This window comes from Ips typographus, linkage group LG3 (genome assembly GCF_016097725.1).
Source record: "Ips typographus isolate SLU linkage group LG3, UJ_Ityp_2.0, whole genome shotgun sequence".
NCBI classification, from domain to species: Eukaryota; Metazoa; Arthropoda; class Insecta; order Coleoptera; family Curculionidae; genus Ips; species Ips typographus.
Genome location: NC_138424.1, coordinates 4103854 through 4123280, shown reverse-complemented (window position 1 = coordinate 4123280; position 19427 = coordinate 4103854). Strand labels below are relative to the sequence as shown.

General features: G+C 34.9%; 3 protein-coding genes and 1 long non-coding RNA gene across 7 annotated transcripts; 2 read left to right on the top strand and 2 right to left on the bottom strand.

Moving 5' to 3' along the window:
* The first annotated feature begins 162 nt into the window (after positions 1 to 162).
* Positions 163 to 11054, top strand: sti (citron rho-interacting kinase sticky). Its single transcript, XM_081975309.1, has 24 exons — positions 163 to 570; positions 1114 to 1347; positions 1403 to 1540; positions 1592 to 1755; positions 2004 to 2177; positions 2235 to 2469; positions 2561 to 2820; positions 2877 to 3109; positions 3737 to 3847; positions 3908 to 4508; positions 4562 to 4720; positions 5156 to 5431; positions 5488 to 5654; positions 5713 to 5869; positions 5924 to 6113; positions 6907 to 7037; positions 7098 to 7292; positions 7348 to 7505; positions 7692 to 7955; positions 8900 to 9038; positions 9098 to 9260; positions 9403 to 9596; positions 9652 to 9828; positions 10136 to 11054. Exons 1-24 carry the CDS (start codon positions 309 to 311, stop codon positions 10925 to 10927), a joined length of 5574 nt encoding a protein of 1857 aa, XP_081831435.1. The 5' UTR covers positions 163 to 308; the 3' UTR covers positions 10928 to 11054.
* Positions 11055 to 11731: 677 nt separating this feature from the next.
* Positions 11732 to 18482, bottom strand: LOC145726301 (apoptosis-inducing factor 3-like). 4 transcript variants are annotated; one of them, XM_081975339.1, is made up of 9 exons: positions 18129 to 18482; positions 17995 to 18075; positions 16542 to 16820; positions 16266 to 16460; positions 16062 to 16210; positions 15838 to 16010; positions 13098 to 13315; positions 12768 to 13034; positions 11732 to 12630 (listed from the first exon to the last, which is right to left on the bottom strand). In XM_081975339.1, exons 1-9 carry the CDS (start codon positions 18202 to 18204, stop codon positions 12296 to 12298), a joined length of 1773 nt encoding a protein of 590 aa, XP_081831465.1. In that variant the 5' UTR covers positions 18205 to 18482; the 3' UTR covers positions 11732 to 12295. The 4 variants fall into 4 exon arrangements, with proteins under 4 accessions (XP_081831465.1, XP_081831466.1, XP_081831468.1 ...); XM_081975340.1 differs by having other exon boundaries at positions 17995 to 18482; XM_081975342.1 differs by lacking the exon at positions 17995 to 18075 and having other exon boundaries at positions 18194 to 18481.
* Positions 17524 to 17848, bottom strand: LOC145726337 (uncharacterized). Its single transcript, XR_014177562.1, has 2 exons — positions 17709 to 17848; positions 17524 to 17645 (listed from the first exon to the last, which is right to left on the bottom strand). It is a non-coding gene; the product is annotated as an uncharacterized LOC145726337 (long non-coding RNA).
* Positions 18483 to 18572: 90 nt separating the features above from the next.
* On the top strand, positions 18573 to 19371 carry Polr2I (RNA polymerase II subunit RpII15). The gene is made up of 3 exons (XM_081975385.1): positions 18573 to 18829; positions 18892 to 19020; positions 19084 to 19371. The coding sequence occupies exons 1-3, from the start codon at positions 18756 to 18758 to the stop codon at positions 19271 to 19273; spliced, it is 393 nt and encodes a 130-aa protein (XP_081831511.1). The 5' UTR covers positions 18573 to 18755; the 3' UTR covers positions 19274 to 19371.
* Positions 19372 to 19427: the final 56 nt, after the last annotated feature.

Below are 19427 nucleotides of genomic sequence, written 5' to 3'. Positions count from 1 at the left end.
CGATTTATCCGGCAACGTCGGATGGATTGTCTATTGTCAGTTGTCACCTGTCATTCAGCAGATGTTTCAAAATTAGAAATTTAAATGTTTTGTTTACAGGAATTTTAACGTATAACGGACAACAGTCTTGAATGTTGATATTGGTCGTTTCGTTTCGGTTTCCAAATTCAAAACGTCTCTGGTCTGACATGAAATAATGCACATATTAAATAACAATATTTTAAGTTTGCATTAAAAAATAACTAGTAATTTTAAAATATTTGCATAATATCTGAGGACTGTTGAGTGGCCTCTATTTGGTAAGAAAGATGCAAGCCTTAAAAGAGGCTATCAGTGTACGAGTGGCGCGTATAAACTCTGAGATTATCGGAAAATCCAATGGAAATAATCTACTTTTGAACAGAGAAGTCCTTCTGGACGTTTTGCAGGTGCTGTACGATGAGTGTAACATTGAAAGTATGAAAGGTGATTCCAACATAACTGAATTTGTTAAAAAGTATCAGGAGGCCATTGAGAATATCAAGAGTCTTAGAATTAACACCAGTGACTTTGAGATAAAGAATATTATTGGTAAGATTTATTTAGGTACTAGTTAGTAGAAATTGGTATAGTTAGGTAATTAAGGTCACCTCATTGGGCCTCAGCCATTTTATCCATGCCAGATCTATAGTGTATATCTTACCCCCACATTTGCACCATCACTTACCTATATTAAGCTAAGTGTGGTTCCAATACAGGTAAAAAGAGTCTAGACCAAACTTAAGCTTAGCTTAAAATATGATGGCTGATTTTTTGGTATTTTTTTAGTTGTGATTTATATGAAGCAGTTTTTTATATTCAGTAATGCCTATAGTATTTGTGTACATACTTACATTAATTTTATATTTAACTCTAATGTCTGATATTTTTTACACAAGGTAGATTTTGCCTTGTTTATTTACATGATTTCTCTTTTTATGTTGAAATAAAACAATTGGCTAGTTACAGATATACTTATTTAAAGTTAATTTTTTTCAAAGGTGCCAAACATCCAGCTTTCACTTTTTGCTTGCCTCTATAAATAACTTTTTAAATAAATAAAATTTGTGAAAATTGCTATTAAAATATATGCAGGATGTGGTCATTTTGGTGAGGTGCACTTGGTCAAAGAAAAACAAACAGGTGACATTTATGCCATGAAAACCATCAGAAAGTTTGCTCAGGACACAAAACGAATGTCATTCCAGGAAGAAAGAAACATTATGGCTTCTTCAAATTCACCTTGGATAACCAAGTTACAGTATTCTTTTCAAGATAGTTCCTATTTGTTCTATGTCATGGAGTATCATCCTGGAGGAGATCTTTTGAGTAAATTTTTGGACAAAACCTTTCTAGTGTTTGCTATAACCTTGTGTCTCTTCAGGTCTTTTGTATCGGAAAGGAGGTACTCTGCCCGAAAGTGCCGCCATTTTTTATATTGCCCAAGTTACTCTTGCTTTAGAAGACTTGCATAAAATGAGTTATGTCCATCGGGATATAAAACCAGATAACATTCTGATAGGTAAGAATAAAACGGAAATTAAGTTTGATTGATTCAAGCCAAGTGAATTAGATCGGTGCGGACACATCAAACTGGCCGATTTTGGTTCGGCGACTCGGCTAGACAATGACGGACAAGTGAAAGTGGGTCTCCCGGTTGGTACACCAGATTATATAGCTCCTGAGGTGTTGCAATGTTTAGACAACAAGTCTAGTGAACAGTTTACAAGATATGGGGTAAGTTTCAGTTCTTTCCTGGTTCTGGTGAGGGTTGTTTAATAAATATAATTGTGTGCCTCAAATACAGTAAAATAATGGATATCAAAGACAAAAAAGTCTCAAAATAGTATTAATATTACAATAGGCGTATTTTAGCCGAAGTGTTAACCTGAGTTTTAAGCTGTAGTAACATAGGACTGACTGTTTAAGTAGTCTGAAAAAAGACTAGACTTATTGATTTTTTATTTGAAAAATTCAAACTTTAGGTGTCTTGCGACTACTGGTCATTGGGGGTTCTGGCTTACGAACTGACCATAGGCAATCCACCATTTCAAGGTCAAAACTCCACCACTATTTACTCTAAAATCATGAATCATCGCAACAGTTTGAAATTTCCTTCCGATATAAGTTTAAGTCTAGCCTACGTGAGTTTTATCAAGGTGAGTGTTTGGGAGATATTCTCATCAAACCAAACAATTTGAACCGATCAATTTTAGGATTTAATTACAGACGTAAAATACAGGTTGAAACCGAATAAAGTTAAAAATCATGCAGTCTTTAAGGGTATCAATTTCGATACGTTAAGAGACCAAGTGCCCCCATATGTGCCTAGAATCGATTCCATGGAAGACACTAGAAACTTTAGCGACGTTCAGGTCAAAAAGAAACACCCGAGCATTGAAAACTTTAAAAGACGGTCGCAGTTTAGTGGACGAAACTTGCCATTTATTGGTAAGATTTGTTGTAGTTTAGAATTATACCAGTTTTTTATGTTTCTCGCTTGCCGCTTATTTACACGGTTTTTTGCGTTATCGTTTGTCAGGTTTCACATTCACTCATCAGCCGGCTGTCGACAGGGAAGGTGTGCCCTTTACGGTACCCTTAAATCAAAAAATCGACCTGGAAAATCTTAAAACCGAATTGGATACTTTAAGAATGCAAGCCTCTAAAAGTGACGATGTTAAGCAGGAAAAGCAGGCTTTAGAACGCAAGCTGGATGAGTGTTCCATTAAATTGCAAAGCGTCGAGGCCCTCAGAGACAAACTGGAACAACAACTGGCAGAAAGTTTGGCTGAATCAAGTGTACGTCGGACAGGATAATCAGTGGAAATATTGTTAGCTTTGTGATTACGTTTAAGGCTGTCAAACGAACTTTGGACGTGGAACGCAAAGAACGCACCAATTTGGAAAAGAAGGCGCTGGATTTGATCAAAGCAGCTAAATTGAAGTGGGAGAGAGCTGAAAAAGTCAAAGTTGAAGCGCTCGATTTAGAAATTCAGCAACTAAAATCGAAAAATGAGCAGCTGGTTAACACAAATAAAACTTTGAATGAGCAATTGCAACATGCTATTAAAGTACAACAGTCAGAACGGTAAGTGTTTTTTTTTCAGTTACACTTAATTTATCCTTTGTTATAATGGTCTAACATGTAGAAATAGATCTGTAAAAAGAAAACGATGGCAAAAGTATTTTTAGTCCTTTTTATGAAAATAACCCGGAGATTTTATTGAAGATTGCTTTAATTATGCGAGAATCAAACAAAATTATGATGACATTGAAGCCAAAAACATTTTCAATGTTTCCAAAGTGCACAGAAAATTGTAAACAAATAAAACCCCCAAGCCAAAAGTCATTCAAAACTTCTTCAATCTCTCACTTTTTTTTCTTTTTAGAGAGCTTTTTGGGAAATACCAAAGCTTTCTAGATGAATGACCTTACAATTTTTTTTATTCCCAGATATGTCTAAAATCGTTTTGGAAACGCCGGAATTCTCCGAATACTACTAAAAACTGTCAAAAAATTGCAGGAGGTTTTGTAATGTTTGAGAGAAACAAAGCACTGACATTTTGTTTGGGTTCATTATTACCGACGCGTTTATCTTGGCAAAAATTATTGGTATTTGTGATGTCATATCCATTTTATTTGAATTCCGGAAGTTTCAAAACATTTAACACTAGTTTACTGCATTATTATGTAGTGGTGATTTTTGTTTTTTCAGGCAATCTTTAGAGACTGAAAAAAACCTAAGTAGGCGCAGCGTTTTAGGTCTGGAAAACTTACTAGATAAAGTAACCGCTGATCGTCAAAATCAAGTAACCGAACTACAAAGGTACTGACATCCTATACATATTACATATCACACTTAATTCATATACCTATTTACTTCTAGTAAACTAAATGAGGAAGTTAGTAATACAACCAATCTCCAAAACGAAATTGCGCATTTGAAGACCGTGTTAAAGCATAAAGAAAACGAAGTAGACAGTATACACCATAAACTGTCGAGAAGCAAAACCCAATACAAAGTGGTTCAAGAAAAACTGGATGAGAATGAAAGTTTGCTTGCAAAGCTCAACGCTAAAGTAAACGAACTGGAACGCGACTTGCAAAAAATTGACCAGTACAAAGAAGAAGTGTTGACACTGCGTGACCAGTTTGAAAACAGTCAAAAAACCATCAAAGGTTTGGAAAAGAAAAACCAAGTGTTGCAAAACGAGTGCAAAGATTTAGAGGAGACCAAGAAGGAGAACTACGAAATAAAACGAAAAACGGGAGAACTCGAGCAACAGATCTGTCAATTGGAGAAGGAAGTCGAACAGGAACGCGAACTATGTAAATCATTAAAAAAAAGATTGGAAGAGAAGGAAACGTGCGAAACCAAAACGCAAGAACTGAGAGAGAAACAGTTGGAGTTTTACAAACTGCAAAAGGAGTTTTCAGACTGTAAGATTGACAAGAGAATCTTAGAGAGGGAGTTGAAAGATGCCAAGGTAAATCATACAAGCTGCTTTTCCACATAAAAGTATAAATTAAATGCTTGTAGGGGGAAATTAAAAAATTGGAAGATAAACTGGCAAAATCAAAGTTAGTGTTTGATGATAGTAAAAAAACCCAAGAGGCTGCCATGTTGGAATTGTCCAATATTAATGAGAATCTTTCACTGGAGCTTATTAAAGCCAAGCAGTGCGCTAAAACTTTGCAGGTGATTGTTATGTATATTCCAGCAAGGTGATTCAAGAAAAGTTTCTTATTGAGTAAGTTCCTGGGAATTGTGTCCAAATCCGTCTCGCGTTATTCGGGTCAATGAGAATCGTCTTCTAAAAAATATAATTTTCTTCACTTGTTAAAAAAAAATATTGTTTTACATTTTTGTAGACATAATGTTTAATTTTGTTAGTAAGGCTGGGGACGTTCAGGGTAATTTGTTTGAATTTTGATCACCTTTCTAACTTCGTTATTGTTTTATCTTAAATTAAAACGTTTAATACAACTCTTTTGATATTTGGATTCGACGTGAAATATTCTCTAACATTTAATAGAACACTTCACCTGAATCACCCTGTAGAGTGATTAATTTTTATAAATATTATTTGCTATAGTATCAAAAATTTAGAATAAGTGCTTTGTTTGCTTTCAGGAACAGCTACAAAACGAAAACAATATAATTGAAGATGAGAAGGCGATTATTAAAGAATTAAAAAGTAGTTTGCAAAGCAAAGCAGACGCCATTCGTAATTTAGAGTATCAATTGCGTGACGCACAAACTGACCTCTCCACATTCAACTCAAAGTATCAGAAGGAGGAATTGGAGAAGGCCAAATTAACTGCTACTATTGAGCAGCTACAGAAAGAAAAATTGCAATTGAATGAGTTGATTGGAAAAGGACAAGCTGAAATATCGAACATGAAGCTGGCAAGTTTTACTTTATCATTTATACATAAGTTTGACTAATAATTTGTCATTTACAGAACTTAGATGCTTTACGTGAAGCCTGCACTTTGCTGGAAGGACAAGTGATCGAATACGAAAAGTTGGTGGAAATCAGTAAAGTTAAACAAGCCGAGCTGAGCGGTAACACGGAAAAATTAATCAGCGATTTGTGCGACGCTCGTAGAGAAACTCAGGAAGCTAAAAGGTTCTTTAGGTTTGATTAAAGTAATAAAATGCAGTTTTAAAACGTTAAAATTGGCCAGGCACGTCAACGAAGAGAAATCTTTAAGGGCAATGGTGGAGCAAAAAGTTCGTAAGTTGGAGGAAGACGCGCAGAGCTTGGAAAAAGAATGTGACGAGTACAAGAGGCAATGCGCTGAGTATAAACAGTTTATGGCGAGTTTGTCCGATGAATTAACCGTGCGTTTATTGGGCTATTTCACGATGAAGAATATTAAGGTTTGGTCGTTGTAGATTTCGGAGGAAAAACTGAGCAACGCAGAAGTGACAGTAAAAACCCATGAAAGACGAATAGAAAAATTATCCAAGGAAAATAACGCTTTAAAAGAAGAACTGTCTAATTATATCACGAAGATTGATCACTTAAAGGAATCCAAGTACAAACTCAATCATCAAATGTCAGATTTGAATAAAACCATGGAAGGCAAGTACATTTTGCATATACAGTGCGTTTTCTTTAACGCGCAACATAGGATTTCACGTGTTCAATTTTTAAGCCCATGTTAGACCATGTTATTTTGGAACTACAAGTATAAAACTTGACGGGTGGCTATTTCGTACCCTGAAGCTTAAGTAAATTTACCAATTCGGCCTAAAAAGTGTTAAAAAACTTGCAAAAAATCATCTTTTTTCGAAAAGGTTTTATCGTTTCATACTCCCTGTATGCATTTTTGTTCTTTGTTGTTTTTGATACTGGCACGGCAGCTAGCAGGTAAAATTTGGCGTAGAAAGTAAAACAGGGTGATCATTAACTTTATATCAAGAAAGTTAAGAACAAAAGAAGTATTTTTATAAGTGAATTGTTCAAATTGACCTCCGTTTGAAGCCAAACAGTATATTCCAAACAATCATAAAATGCCCTTTTGACGTTCAAAAGTTGTCGGGTCGTGATGCAGTCAAAATAAGTCACTTTACCTGCTACCTGCCCTGCCAGTATCAAAAACAACAAGGAACAACAATGCATACAGGGAGTATGAAAGGATAAAATCTTTTCGAAAAAAAAAAGATTTTTTTCCAGTTTTAAATCACTTTTTAGACCAAATTGGTAGACTTACTTAAGCTTCAGGATACTAAAGACACACCCGTCAAGTTTTATACTTGTAGTTCCAAAATAACATGGTCTAACATGGGCTTAAAAATTTAACACGTAAAATCCTATGTTGCGCGTTAAAAAAAACGCACTGTACATCAGAAGTGTAATTATTTTAACAAATTAGGGCTTTCACATAAATACATTCTACTGGAAAGTACTCTGAACGAAAAATTAAACTATTATAAAGAGAGGGAAATGAAGGCGGACGCCAGAGACAAGCAGCATCTGAAACTGATCGACTATTTGCAATCTAAGGTGTAGCTGTAATTGGACTGGACCAAATTAGACTATTGAACTGATTGATATAAATTACAGATTGAGGAACAGTCCCATAAGAAAAAAACCATTACCGAAGTGTTGTTTGGTAGCTCTAACAAAAAGGAGAACCAACCGCCCATTTCACTGGCCTTGAACTATAAAGATTTGGAGGCCGAACTGACCAAAGAGAAGGAAAATAATCGCAAATTGAAGGAGGAGGTGTTCAAGTTGAAAGCGTCAGCTTTATGCGAGGTAAACTGTACTTTACTTGCTAATCTGGTCGGTTGGATAACATTTTTGTTTCTAGGTGAACTCAAACATTTTGGAACGAACCGGCAGCAAAATGAATAAATCCAAGTCGGAAATTTTGACGCCGAAAAGCAAAGCTGCTATAGATCAGATTGTCACATCGCCCAGCCGCCAAAAATCGGCATCCATTCGAATGCACCACAATATTCCTCACAGGTAACTCAAGCGGATTAACAAAATTGGATGACCATTTCATTACAAAGTTGATCATTGATATTTTCTGACACTTATAAGTTTTTCTTCATATTTGTCGGGACCATTGAATTGCTATGGATAGTTTTGAAATTAGCTTTTATTTCGGATTTAGCTCGCTGGTGATTAAATTACTGCCATTATTTGTAGATTTGAAACAAAGCTCAACAAGACGTTGCAAAAATGCCACCAGTGTCACAATCAAATCCAATTGGGACGAAACTATCATGTGTGCAAGGAGTGTCACGTCACTGCTCATGTGACGTGTTCCCAAAGTTTACCTAAAGTTTGCGGGTTGCCTAAGCAGCTGGCCGATCACTACAAGTCGAATTTAAAGGATGTTGAGGCGTCGGATACGATAGGAAACGATCAATCGGACAGTGCGCTTTGCGAAGGGTGGATTAAAATGGTTTGGTATGTATTTAGTGTCTGTCTAATGTTTTGTTGTTTAACTTTACGTATGTACATAGATCATTATAATGTCTTAAACTATATGGAAAGGCAAAATATATTAGGATGACGTCACCGTTAATACAAATTTCAATAATTTGTGTCAAAATTAACGACAACAGAAACAACAATTCCTGTATGAAAAACAAGTGGTTTTGGCGGTATAAATTAATTTTATAAATTAAAATTTCTGTCATTCCAGAAAAATAAACAATTTTAAATGGTTAGATACTAGATATAAGTTTTGTGTTGAAGAAAATATTTAAAACTAATCTCTGATATACGTAAATTTTAATCTGACGTAACATATAATAATGTCGTTATTTCTGTTTGCTTTGGAACAGAAATATTCGCAATTGAAATGTAGGACACCAAAGTAACTCACATTTTTTAAACAAGGACTTTTGTACGCTATAGTCAAATTTTTACCCTTTGAGAATGACGTCAAGCAGGTGAAAAAACACGCATGTCTGGAATTAGATCACAAATTTTAACCTACAAATGCTTTGAAAAATGAGTGATCATGAGAGTTTCAGTTGACATCTGGAAACTGTTTCTTTTCGTACTCGAAAAAAAGCAGCACATTTAGAATTAGCATTTGGGCCTTGTCATTGTAGCGCAGCATTTTTATACCTTTGATATTCGTTTAAATCAAAGTGACAGTAAATGTCAACGTTTTTAATTTGACAGGACGACAAAATTAACAACGTGCCTTTTTTGCTAAAATTGTTTATTTCACATGTTTGATATGCGAGAAACAAAGATGTAAAAAGATGACGTCATTCTCAAAAGGTAAAAATCCAACTATAATATGCCAAGAACACAGTTTTGTGGGCTGTGACGTTATTCTAGTTTATTTTGACTATCAGAATAAGAATTTTTTGTAAAAAGTATTATGGATATTACAGTACGATGTCTGGTTCATGGGTAAAACGTTACGCCAGACTCACTGATTCCTCTTTGGATATTTACACAGAAAATCCTATTGGAAAAATTCAATCGCCAATTGATAGATTTTCGTTTACTCCAGAAGGAGCCCACGGAAAAGTAAGCAATCTTATTATAGTTCAATCATGTGTTATTTCTGTGGATTTTAAAAATCCTAGGTAATATTGGAACCATTACCATCCGAAATTGGAATTCCGGTAGCGAGTAGCGACTTACCGTTCGTAATAAAAGTGGAAGTTACCCCTAAAACGACTTGTTGGCCCACAAAGTATTTGGTTATAATGGCACTGAGCGTCAAAGAGAAGGATAGCTGGTTTGCAGGTTAAATTCTTAGAAACGTTAATCACAGTCTGTTCACGGTCAAGTGAGTTGTGTTGACGGTGATAAGACTGTGTCGCTAAATTCACCTTAACTGACATACCAAATAGAATACAGACAACTAAAAATTTCAATGAATTTGCAGCGTTGCAAAAGTGTTTTGCGTCGGTTCAGGTGGACTCGAAATTTAAGACGTTGTTCAAATCACCATCCAATGTGGTTGTGAATTGTCTGATTGAACTGGACGATAATATTAAAGTGTTGGGCACTGATCGCGGGTTATTTTCTTACTACGAAGACAGTTTGTTACATATAGAGGGCGTTGAAAATGTTGAACAGGTTGGTACAGTTGATATTGTGGTTACGTGGTTGAAAATATTTTTTCATGTCGTAGATTTCCATTTTTGAACCTTCCAATGCAGTTTTAATGATTGAAGGTTCAAAATCCACATTGATCGCGTGCGACACTAATCACCTGATAAACCTGTCCAAATGTGCCTCTTGTATTAAGCCTACGTTGAAGTTCAAACGGATCAACGTGAACAATTTGAACGAATTTCATATTCTACAGGTATACACGACTCAAAAAGCACTCACACGTAAATTGCAGAAACGCCAAATTTAATCTTAATAGATAAGAAGTACACGTAAAATTAGATCAAGAATTGAAAATTGTGGTAATATAGAGCAGATTAAATTTAAAATAAGCAAGTTGGCACTTATCTCCGTTAAAACCGGAAGAGCAGCCAGCTTGAGCAGATAGGGAGAAAATATCATAAATACTCAAACTAAGTGGTATAATTTTACTTGGCCTTTCTTCTTCCTTTGTGTGTTTTCTAATATTTGGTTCACTACGTTGAATAAACTTGTTTTTTTAGGTATCCAAACATCGTGTGCAAAAGAAAGTGGCCGTGGCCACTCCTAAACAGCTATTAATCCTAGAATACTACAGTGATACTAACGAGTTTTTACCGGTTAGACTTGTGGATACCGCCCAACCGACCGCATGTCTTTTGTTTACTCAAAACAGTCTTCTGGTGGGCGCCGACAAGTTTTTTGAAATCGACTTGAACTTGTTCCAAGCCGAAGAGTTTCTCGACGCGTCTGACATCAAGTTGAAACAAGCTCTCAAGTGCCATAAGATCGGAAGCTTTCCGGTTGCCATCATGGAAACTTGTAGTAATCCCAAAGAGTACCTGTTAGTTTTCAACGAATTTCTGGTGTTTGTGGACGAGTTCGGACGAGCCTCGCGCGATAAGGATATCTCCAATCATCACCTGCCATTGGCTGTTCATCTGGCTGATCGCTGTTACTTGTACATTGTTCAGTTTGGAGCCATTGAAGTGTTGAAAATCACGCCGGAGCTTTGTGTAACTACAGATCCGGAACTGCATCGAGTGGTCCTGACCAAATTTAAGTATCTGGGCGGGAATTCCAAAGGAATTTTTGTGGAAGCAACTGGTGAAGTAAAGTTTTTCACTGTCAAGAACTTGCCGGATTTTGACGCCTTGTCTGTTGCTTCGGACAGCACCGAAGTTACTAACAACGATTCGAACAGTAGCCAGTTTAGTTTTACCAGTTCAATGGTGCGCAGTTTGGATGGTAACCTGAGCGACAATTGTGATCGGCAGGACTGCATTAAGGCCAGATTTGATCAGACTGATTTATAATGACACCTAACTTATTCTGTTTTTATTTTATGCCATATTTGACTGCTTAATCATATTTTTACATACTTATTTAATGTTTTTGTTCACCTTTGTTATATATAAAAAATACAGGGTGTTTTAAACTGAATGTGCCATTATTTGTGGGTTTGAAACATGTGTAAGAAAATGTGCTAAATGTTAAATATCTAAAAACAATCATTCTGTAAGGATTCAAATTGCATGTACAGGGTGTTCTAGGCTATCAACACCTGCAACGTGTTACAAGATAATTTTAATAAACTTTTTTAATTGATCTTCCAAAAATCAGAGATTTGTTTTTTTTTAAAGCCATTTTAATAGACATTTAGTATATTTTTAGGGTAAGTATGTAATATTCTTTCTGATGAAACATGAAAGTTGAAGTGCTCAGCGTAGTAAGGCCATTTCAGTTCATACAAGTCGCAAGTTTTTTTAAATAATTTATTCATGTATCTATTTAAGAAAATGTACAGCATTTGCTTAAATCGCAGCACCTTTCGTAGTTTGTAATTTGTTTAAAAAAGCTCTGCTTGTAACTTACTGTTTTTTCTTGACCAATCAGAAACGACGAACAGTGCTGCGGATGTCAGCAAAAGCTGCACATGATGTGGACTTACAGATTACAGATATAGAAATTCGCAAAGTGACACTTATTAAAATATACCTTCACAAAACTATTACTAAAATTGATGGTATAAGACGTTAAAAAGCACTTTTTTAATGTCGTCTTTGCCAGAAGAATGGATTGATTGAAAAGTAAAGTACCTACTGAAATATAACACAATATGATTTATAAACATTTATTTATTAACTGTAGTATACCCTACACCTAGTATTAGATTACTTAATGTGATAATTTTATGTTTTTATCTCGGATTTTTTTTCGGGCTGTTTCGGCCTTCAGGACATTAAGTAACACCCCTAGTACATAAATAGCTATTTTGTCGAGAGCATTGGATTGTAATTGATCCTCTCTTATAACCGTTTTTCGTATGGATAGTTTTGAAATTCTAGTACCTCTACATAACTAAGTTCATGAATAATACATCATATTTAATACTGCATAAAAAAGGCAACAACAATAAAATAGAGAGAGAGAAAGGTAGTATTAGAATACTGTACAAAAAATATGAACTTTTGTCAAAAATACATAATAAATTCTGTATATCTATAAATACATAAATTTTTAGTATGTAAATACATAAATATAAATATATCATTCTCAATCTCAACAACAGCAAAAAATAAATAAATATTAATAAAAACAATAACTAACTATGTGAAATAGTTATACACACGGGAAATTAAAGTACTATACCCGTTTCAATTATAGATTGGCAATAAAGCGTATCACATTTTGGTCCAAGCCATCGCGTCGTCTTTTAAATCCACTCTGTACAGTTTTTTGCCTTGAGCCAGTCTCTCGGCGAATACTGACACGTAGGGGTCCATCCCACACGAAGTGGCCGACACCACTTCATCATCTTTCAGGAAGAACGCGATAAATTTCAGATTTTCTACGTCACCGTGGTAAATGACATCGTCGTATGCACCGTGACCGGCGTATCGGAACCCTTTTCCGAAAAGCATCGTCCAGAAATAGGGAACCGCTTTAATTGGGGTGTTTTTGCCCAGCATATTCAATGCGGCCATTCGTCCGTGGTACTGCGCCAGTGGATAATGGCCTAATATAAAAAAAATAATATTATATTTCACCGCCTATAGGTATACAAATACTAACAGTCATTTCTTATTCGTTTTTTTTTACAAAACACGAATAAAATGAAGTTTTCATTTGGTAACAAAACGAACGAAAACTTACCGATGGCTACTTTGCGATTGTGATATGACCAAACTGGGGCGTACGCGATATCACCGCCCGCGTAAACATTAGGAATGTTGGTTTGTAGAAATTCGTTAGTTTCGACAGAGCCGTCCGGCTGCATAGCAATGCCGGATCCTTTTAAAAAATCTGTAAAGTAGGTGCTGCCGATACCGCAGAACAAAATGTCGCACTTTAATATCTGGCCGTCATTCAGTTCCACGCTCGACACATAACCGGCACCGTTGTCGTTGATTTTCTTTATTCCTGTAAAAATGCGGAATAACAGCAACATTTCACATGTTGATTAGTACATTTTCAATTACTTACCGTTATTAGGTATGTACTTGACGCCTTTATTTTCAAACATGGTTAATATGGCAGCACCAATTCGTTCGCCCCATATAGAACGGAACGGGACGGCTCCGCGACCAATAACGGTGACACTATTCACTTTGCCAAGACAAAAGTTGGCCGCTTCCATTCCGATAAAGCTCGAACCAATTACGACGACGTCGATTTCTGGATTCAGTTGGGGGTAGGCATATCTGTTGAATGTCTTTAATACACTTCAAGTTGGGCTCACTCTATACAGGGTAGTCCATAATACCACAATAATACCGAAGAACTTGCCCTAATTTTAGACCGGGAACAAGATACAATTTTAAAAATAGGAGTGTTCCCCTTAAAAAAACTTGACTTTTTACACTTTTTAAAATTCATTTTTTGAGGCCAACTTTTGACCACCTTGTATAATTATTTTTGACGTTTTTTTGCAGTACAAAAATCAAGAGAAAAACGTTTTCTGATATGCGAATATTACAGTTGTTTTAGGTATTACAAACGTCAATAAGTTTCACATAAAATGGTAAATGTAATATGTACAGGGTGGTCCAGTTTTAAATGTCAATAATTCACCATTCGATAGCCCATCAAAAAATAAGTTAACATACATTATGTCATTTTCATGAAAAATGCTACTCAAGGAAAATACAGTCCATAAAAGTTCAGTTTAAAAAATCGGTTTCTTGTCATAACTGTCAGACAGCTGGAGCAATTTTAATCAAATTTGGAACAAATAAATATGAAATTAGGCGATGTTAATGACGTTTGTCGAAACTTTCTCTGTGTGTTAATTTTTCTACCTTGTCCTTATTTTTAAAAAATTTCAATTTTTTTTACTTTACTTGTTCAATTTAACAAAATAAGCATCTTTTATAAAATTCTGACTTAAAACTTTGTTTACGAGATAATTGAGTTATTACGTTCAAAGACCCAAAACCAACCCAACCCAACTTAAGAATTGTCTTGAAAACGGTGAAAATTGACTTTAAAGAAGCTTAAAAAATGTCTTTGTAGCCAGTTTTCATAGTTTCCAGACCAATTGAAAGACTTTAGTTTTGAAAACTGACTTATTAACCAGTAAATTTACTTTGAAACGATGAAAATTGACTTGAGAGGCTTAAAAATTGTCTTTTATGCAGTTTTCACAGTTTTCAGACAAATTGAAAGACTTTAGCCTTGACAATAATTGACTTGGAAACTGACTTGAAAGGCTTAAAAACTGTCTTTGTAGTCAGTCGGTATAATTTTCAGATAAGTTGAAAAACTTTAGTAGTGAAAATTGAATTGTAGCCATGAAAAACTAATTTATCTACAATTTTTGACTACAAATTCACACATTTCAACCTTGAAAATTGACTTGGACACCAAAAAGTGACATCAAAAGCTTAAAATTTGCGTTTGAAGTAAATTTTCATAATTTGAAAATACATTTCAATATTTTAGTCATAAATACAGGATATTGACATTAGATTTATGAAAATTGACTTGAAGATTAACTTTTCAAATTTTTTTACTTTGCTTTTCATTTTCTTAGAACTCTGGACTATTTTTAGGGCTTTAAAACTGCTTTCATCTTGGAAAATCGAGTTTTAGGGTTATCTTCACCAAGTTTTTGACATAGCAGACTTAAAAAACTATTTTTACATTTTCCATACGCTTAAACATGCCATTTTACGCTTTGTTAGTATTAAATTGACTTCTAGACGCTTCACTGTGCTTTAAGGCTCAAAAATCGAATTTTAAACTATTTTTTATAGTAAAAGTTGTTTCAAACTCTTCACTGATAAAATTAAACAATTTTCGCATTAAATGCTACGATATTAGTCTTGAACACTAATTATTAGAATTAAATTAGTTCGAAAATTCGGATTGGTCTAAAAAATTGAACGCCAGTAAACATTAGTCCAACAATCCGGTTTTTTGACTATTTTCAGTGTCAAAAATTAACTCGTAAACCTCACAGATGACCAGATTTGAATCCTTTTGAACCATTTTAAAGTAAAAAATACAATAACTCAAGTAGACATTTTTGTCAATTTTGAATAATATCCAGTCAGCGTAGAAAATAAAGACTATCCCCCTATATCGACGCGTCTAAACAATTTTGAAGAATGTCATTCACATCACATAACGAGTACTCATTTCATAATTGCTTGTTCCAAATTTTATCAAAATTAGTCAAACGGTCTGACAGTTGTAGCAACTTTGGAGGTATGTGTCTTCCCTAGGAAGCGTTTTTCAGGAAAATGGCATAATGCATGTCAACTTATTTTTTGATGGGCTATCGATTGGTGAATTATTGACATTTAAAACTGGACCACCCTGTATATGAAATATGTCTAAAATTTGACTTTGAATCCAAAAAATAATCAATATACAAGGTGTTAGGAATAACCGGAAATGCCATAATTTTAAAAATATTTTAAATAAACTGCCCCCATCAACTAAATTTTGAGAATGATGGTCAATCATCATTTTCCATAATGAATCGCGGCTGTTCGTGGCACACTAGCCTCTACAGTACGCTATACCATACTGTCTAATTACGTTAAAGAGATGCACAAAAAACAATCGAAATATAGCATTTCATTATTCTGATTGGTTGCAAGATTAACACAGGGTCGGATTTTACTGTAGATTTTTTTAGAAAAAAAAAAATGAAAAAAATCAAAATCATCTACACTGGTAAAGTTCTCCCCTTCTTTTTTTTTAATGTAAAACTTACGCGGAGTCGTCATAGTCCTTTAGTACGCAAACGTTTTTCAACTCTTTACCGGGCACGTCGGGCTTTCTAGGATTGGATCCGGTAGCGATGTACAACTTGTCGTAGGTGAGTTCAGACCCATTGGACAACGATACTATATTAGCTGCGGTATCGACAGAAGTTGCCGCTACACCCTATAGATTCTATGTATAGTAACCACAGATATTTTTTGAAGCAGAACTTACCTTCAAAATATCTATTCCATTGTCTTTATAGAACTGATCGTCCCTGAATTGTGCCTTGGAAATTTCAAAATCCATTTGCTTGCTCACTTTAACCCGATCATATGGTAGATAATTTTCCTTGGTGATCATCACGACTTCACCAGTAAAACCTGCGGTATTCAATGTACATAAAAAGTTTGTAACCACTTGCAAACTAGTAAAAACCTTCTTGACGAAGAGTTTCGACGGTAACAGCACCAGAAGGTCCTCCACCAATTACAATGTACCGATCTCTAGAACCAGCTAGTTTTTTTGTCATGGGTTTCACCCTTTTATTGGCTGTCAGCTCTGATTTGCGAGCTCTTACTATCACGTTATCGTCTTTTATTGTAACCTGGTAGCATGGCAAGGAATCCAAGCCTAATAATGATTTTCAGGCCAGTAAAAAATCATAATAAGATTAATAACCCAATCTGTAACCTATTTGAGTTTTAGACCTACCAGGAAAGTCTTCAATATCACCGGTAGTCAAGTTGAAACAAGCTCCATGCCATTGGCATCGCACCCGACCGTCTCCCAAAGCCCCATTGACTAAAGGTGCGCCGTAGTGGGTGCACTTGGTCCCGATCGCTTTGATCTCTCCCTTTTGTCTCACCAACAGCACCTTTTCTTCTGCCAATTCGAAAGTTTTCATTTCGTTTTCGTTGATGTCTTGAACGACGCACACCACGTCTTCGACGAACTCATCTTCTGAGTCGTTTGAGGGTTGCGCTGCAGTCGCTGTAAGTAATTTTCAATTTTTTGAGTGTAAATTTCACATCACTGATAGAACACAAAGAGTTAAAAGTGCTTAAAGTTTTGCTTATTTTAATTGCCCGTCACATATCAAGTTTAATATTTGGCAATGCACGTTTTTGACTAGTTTAGTTGGTCAATCGGTTTGGAAATAACCTCGGAAATAACATAGGTATACCTACTTGTTCATTTGAAATAGAATAAAATATCATGTTGAAAAACGTATCTTTCAGTAATTGATATCTTCTCTTCTATATCTATTGTGCAAGAAATTACTGTAATTGGCGGCAGATGGCGCCAAGTAACAAAAGTGGGTGTTGACTGAGCAGTACATTAAATCCCACTGCCAGGTCTAGGAATATCATCAGGTAGTTGATGAAAAAAATGATCATTATGATCAATCAAGTGGCTAGATTGATAATAAAATGATTGATAAGGATGATAAGGATTTTTGCTATAATTAAGGGTCCTGCAATAATTATGTCATCTATTGTAATCCAAATTATGTAATTTATATATCAACTAAGTCTAATGAACAACTGATGTTGTCTCCATGAGCATTGCAGATTAAGCTTATTTACTTGACTTGTTTGTTACCTGCTTATATGAAGCAATGGGCAGTAAGGAAAAGTCTGTTTGTTTTATTATACTGGTTGATAACAAAAGAGTATGGAATGACTACAAGAAAAACAGTGAAACATTTATTACCCTTACATATTTTGTTAGAAGTATAAAAAAAAAGAGAAATTATGTTTAGTCTAACATCATTGTGGATATGAACTTGAGAGTAGAATGGATTTGAATGAATGCCTAGGTATAAGCATTATTTCAAAACAATAAACTTTATAATTTAAAAAACAAGAAGTATATTACCAACCCAGGATTATTAGATGTGAAGAAATATCTCAGTCACTCTGCAGAATCGACCCCACACAGCAAACAACAATGAAGTTCTTTGAGTTGCCTTGACACACTTTTTGGCTTTGAAATTAAGTATGTAGAGATATGTCTACTGAACACTGAACAGGCCGAATATTTCTTCACATTTTGGAGATTACTAATTTACTAATGTGCCCTCTATACTATACTGACACTGATTAGTGATTAGCAAAACAAAGACAAGGTGGTATTTTGACTAAAATTTTAAATAGACATTTACCTGTGGTGGTTACATTGAGTTTTGTTTTGGAAGAGTTGCACCCCATTTTCAGCCAGTAGTTTATCTCTATTGATACACTAACTTTATAAGAAATCCTATACACATGAATTCCACGGAACCAATTCAAGGCAAACCTTTGCGTTTACTGTGCGAGCAGCGAAAGGAAAAGGAATTTTGTAATATCTCCAGTAATACTAACTTTGAAATCATTTTATTGGGTTTCAATCTTGATTATCGGCACTCGACTACTCTACGTCGGCAAGTTAACAAGGTTAAAAGAAATGGGTAGGTGGGACTGTGTATACAGAATACTGTAAATTATTTTTTCAGACGATTGTAGGATTGAATTAACTAGATTGTAGTTTGTATAGTCACATGATGGTAAAATTCCTACCAATCTAGTCCAATAGGGTTTTAAGTTTAAAAGCAAGAGCGCAGGAGACCAAAAACTTAAAATTAAAATAGTGCAAAAACATGGCAAAAACTGCAAAAGATAAATGCACGTCTTACGTCCTTTGCCTATTCTTATTTAGAAAGAAGAGAAGAAGAAGAACCCAAAATCATCTTGTCAAGAATGTCAAGCAAGAGGGCACAACAAAGTTAGGTTAAGTTTAAGTAGGTTTTTTTGGTTTCTGGAAAAACAGAAAAACAAAACAATTAACGTTAATAATTATAAATAATATTGTAAACTACACAAGCTGTAACGTATGAAAATACGTTTAAATATCCTTATAACATAATATAGGTAGTGTTTCTCAAGTATGTCCAAGCCCACTGGTTATGAATCCCACAGTGAGGGGCCAGGTTTTGTGGGAATCCGTTTTTGTCAAGAATGGTAACTTAATTCACTTTGATGATGTTTTAAAACACACTACAAAACAATGAAAAATATTTCAGCAATAATATGTTGTACCCTAAAGAAGACAAGGAAAATAAAGTCCTACTGTATGCTTGCAGAAACTGTGACTACAAACAACATGCTGACTCCAAATGCATTTATGTCAACAAAATTATGCACGAAATTGAGTAAGTCTATTTGCTTTATATTTCTAAACAGCTTTGAAATTAAGCAATCTGACATAATTTTAGTGAACTAACCCATATTAATCCAGATGTTATATCTGATCCAACACTGCCTAGAACTGAGGATCATCACTGTCCAGTGTGTCAACATAGAGAAGCTGTATTTTTCCAAGCTCAAACTCGAAGGGCTGAGGAGGAAATGAGATTATATTATGTATGTACTAATCCACATTGTGCACATAGATGGACTGAGTAGAATATTTGTTTTTCTCAGTTTATTGTTTTCCTTTCAATATTCATATAATAATTCACCCTGTTTTATAAACATTTTGTAATATAAGTTTTGAAAACCAGTGTGTTTGGGTTTCGTAATGTTAGAGTTAAATAAAAAACTTCTTTTGGCTTTAAAA

What these genes read in the sequence shown, in the direction of transcription:
- LOC145726301 (XM_081975339.1), bottom strand. Translation starts at nt 18,204, where the DNA reads ATGATTTCAAAGTTAGTATTACTGGAGATATTACAAAATTCCTTTTCC. An exon ending in ACTCAATGTAACCACCACAG is followed by an intron (nt 16,821 to 17,994) that starts GTAAATGTCTAT and finishes AATTACTTACAG; the next exon opens with CGACTGCAGCGCAACCCTCA. An exon ending in AAGGACTATGACGACTCCGC is followed by an intron (nt 13,316 to 15,837) that starts GTAAGTTTTACA and finishes GACATTCAACAG; the next exon opens with ATATGCCTACCCCCAACTGA.
- sti (XM_081975309.1), top strand. Translation starts at nt 309, where the DNA reads ATGCAAGCCTTAAAAGAGGCTATCAGTGTACGAGTGGCGCGTATAAAC. An exon ending in AACAGTTTACAAGATATGGG is followed by an intron (nt 1,756 to 2,003) that starts GTAAGTTTCAGT and finishes TTCAAACTTTAG; the next exon opens with GTGTCTTGCGACTACTGGTC. An exon ending in ACGAATTTCATATTCTACAG is followed by an intron (nt 9,829 to 10,135) that starts GTATACACGACT and finishes TTGTTTTTTTAG; the next exon opens with GTATCCAAACATCGTGTGCA.
- Polr2I (XM_081975385.1), top strand. Translation starts at nt 18,756, where the DNA reads ATGTCCAAGCCCACTGGTTATGAATCCCACAGTGAGGGGCCAGGTTTT. An exon ending in ATCCGTTTTTGTCAAGAATG is followed by an intron (nt 18,830 to 18,891) that starts GTAACTTAATTC and finishes AAAATATTTCAG; the next exon opens with CAATAATATGTTGTACCCTA. An exon ending in AAAATTATGCACGAAATTGA is followed by an intron (nt 19,021 to 19,083) that starts GTAAGTCTATTT and finishes ACATAATTTTAG; the next exon opens with TGAACTAACCCATATTAATC.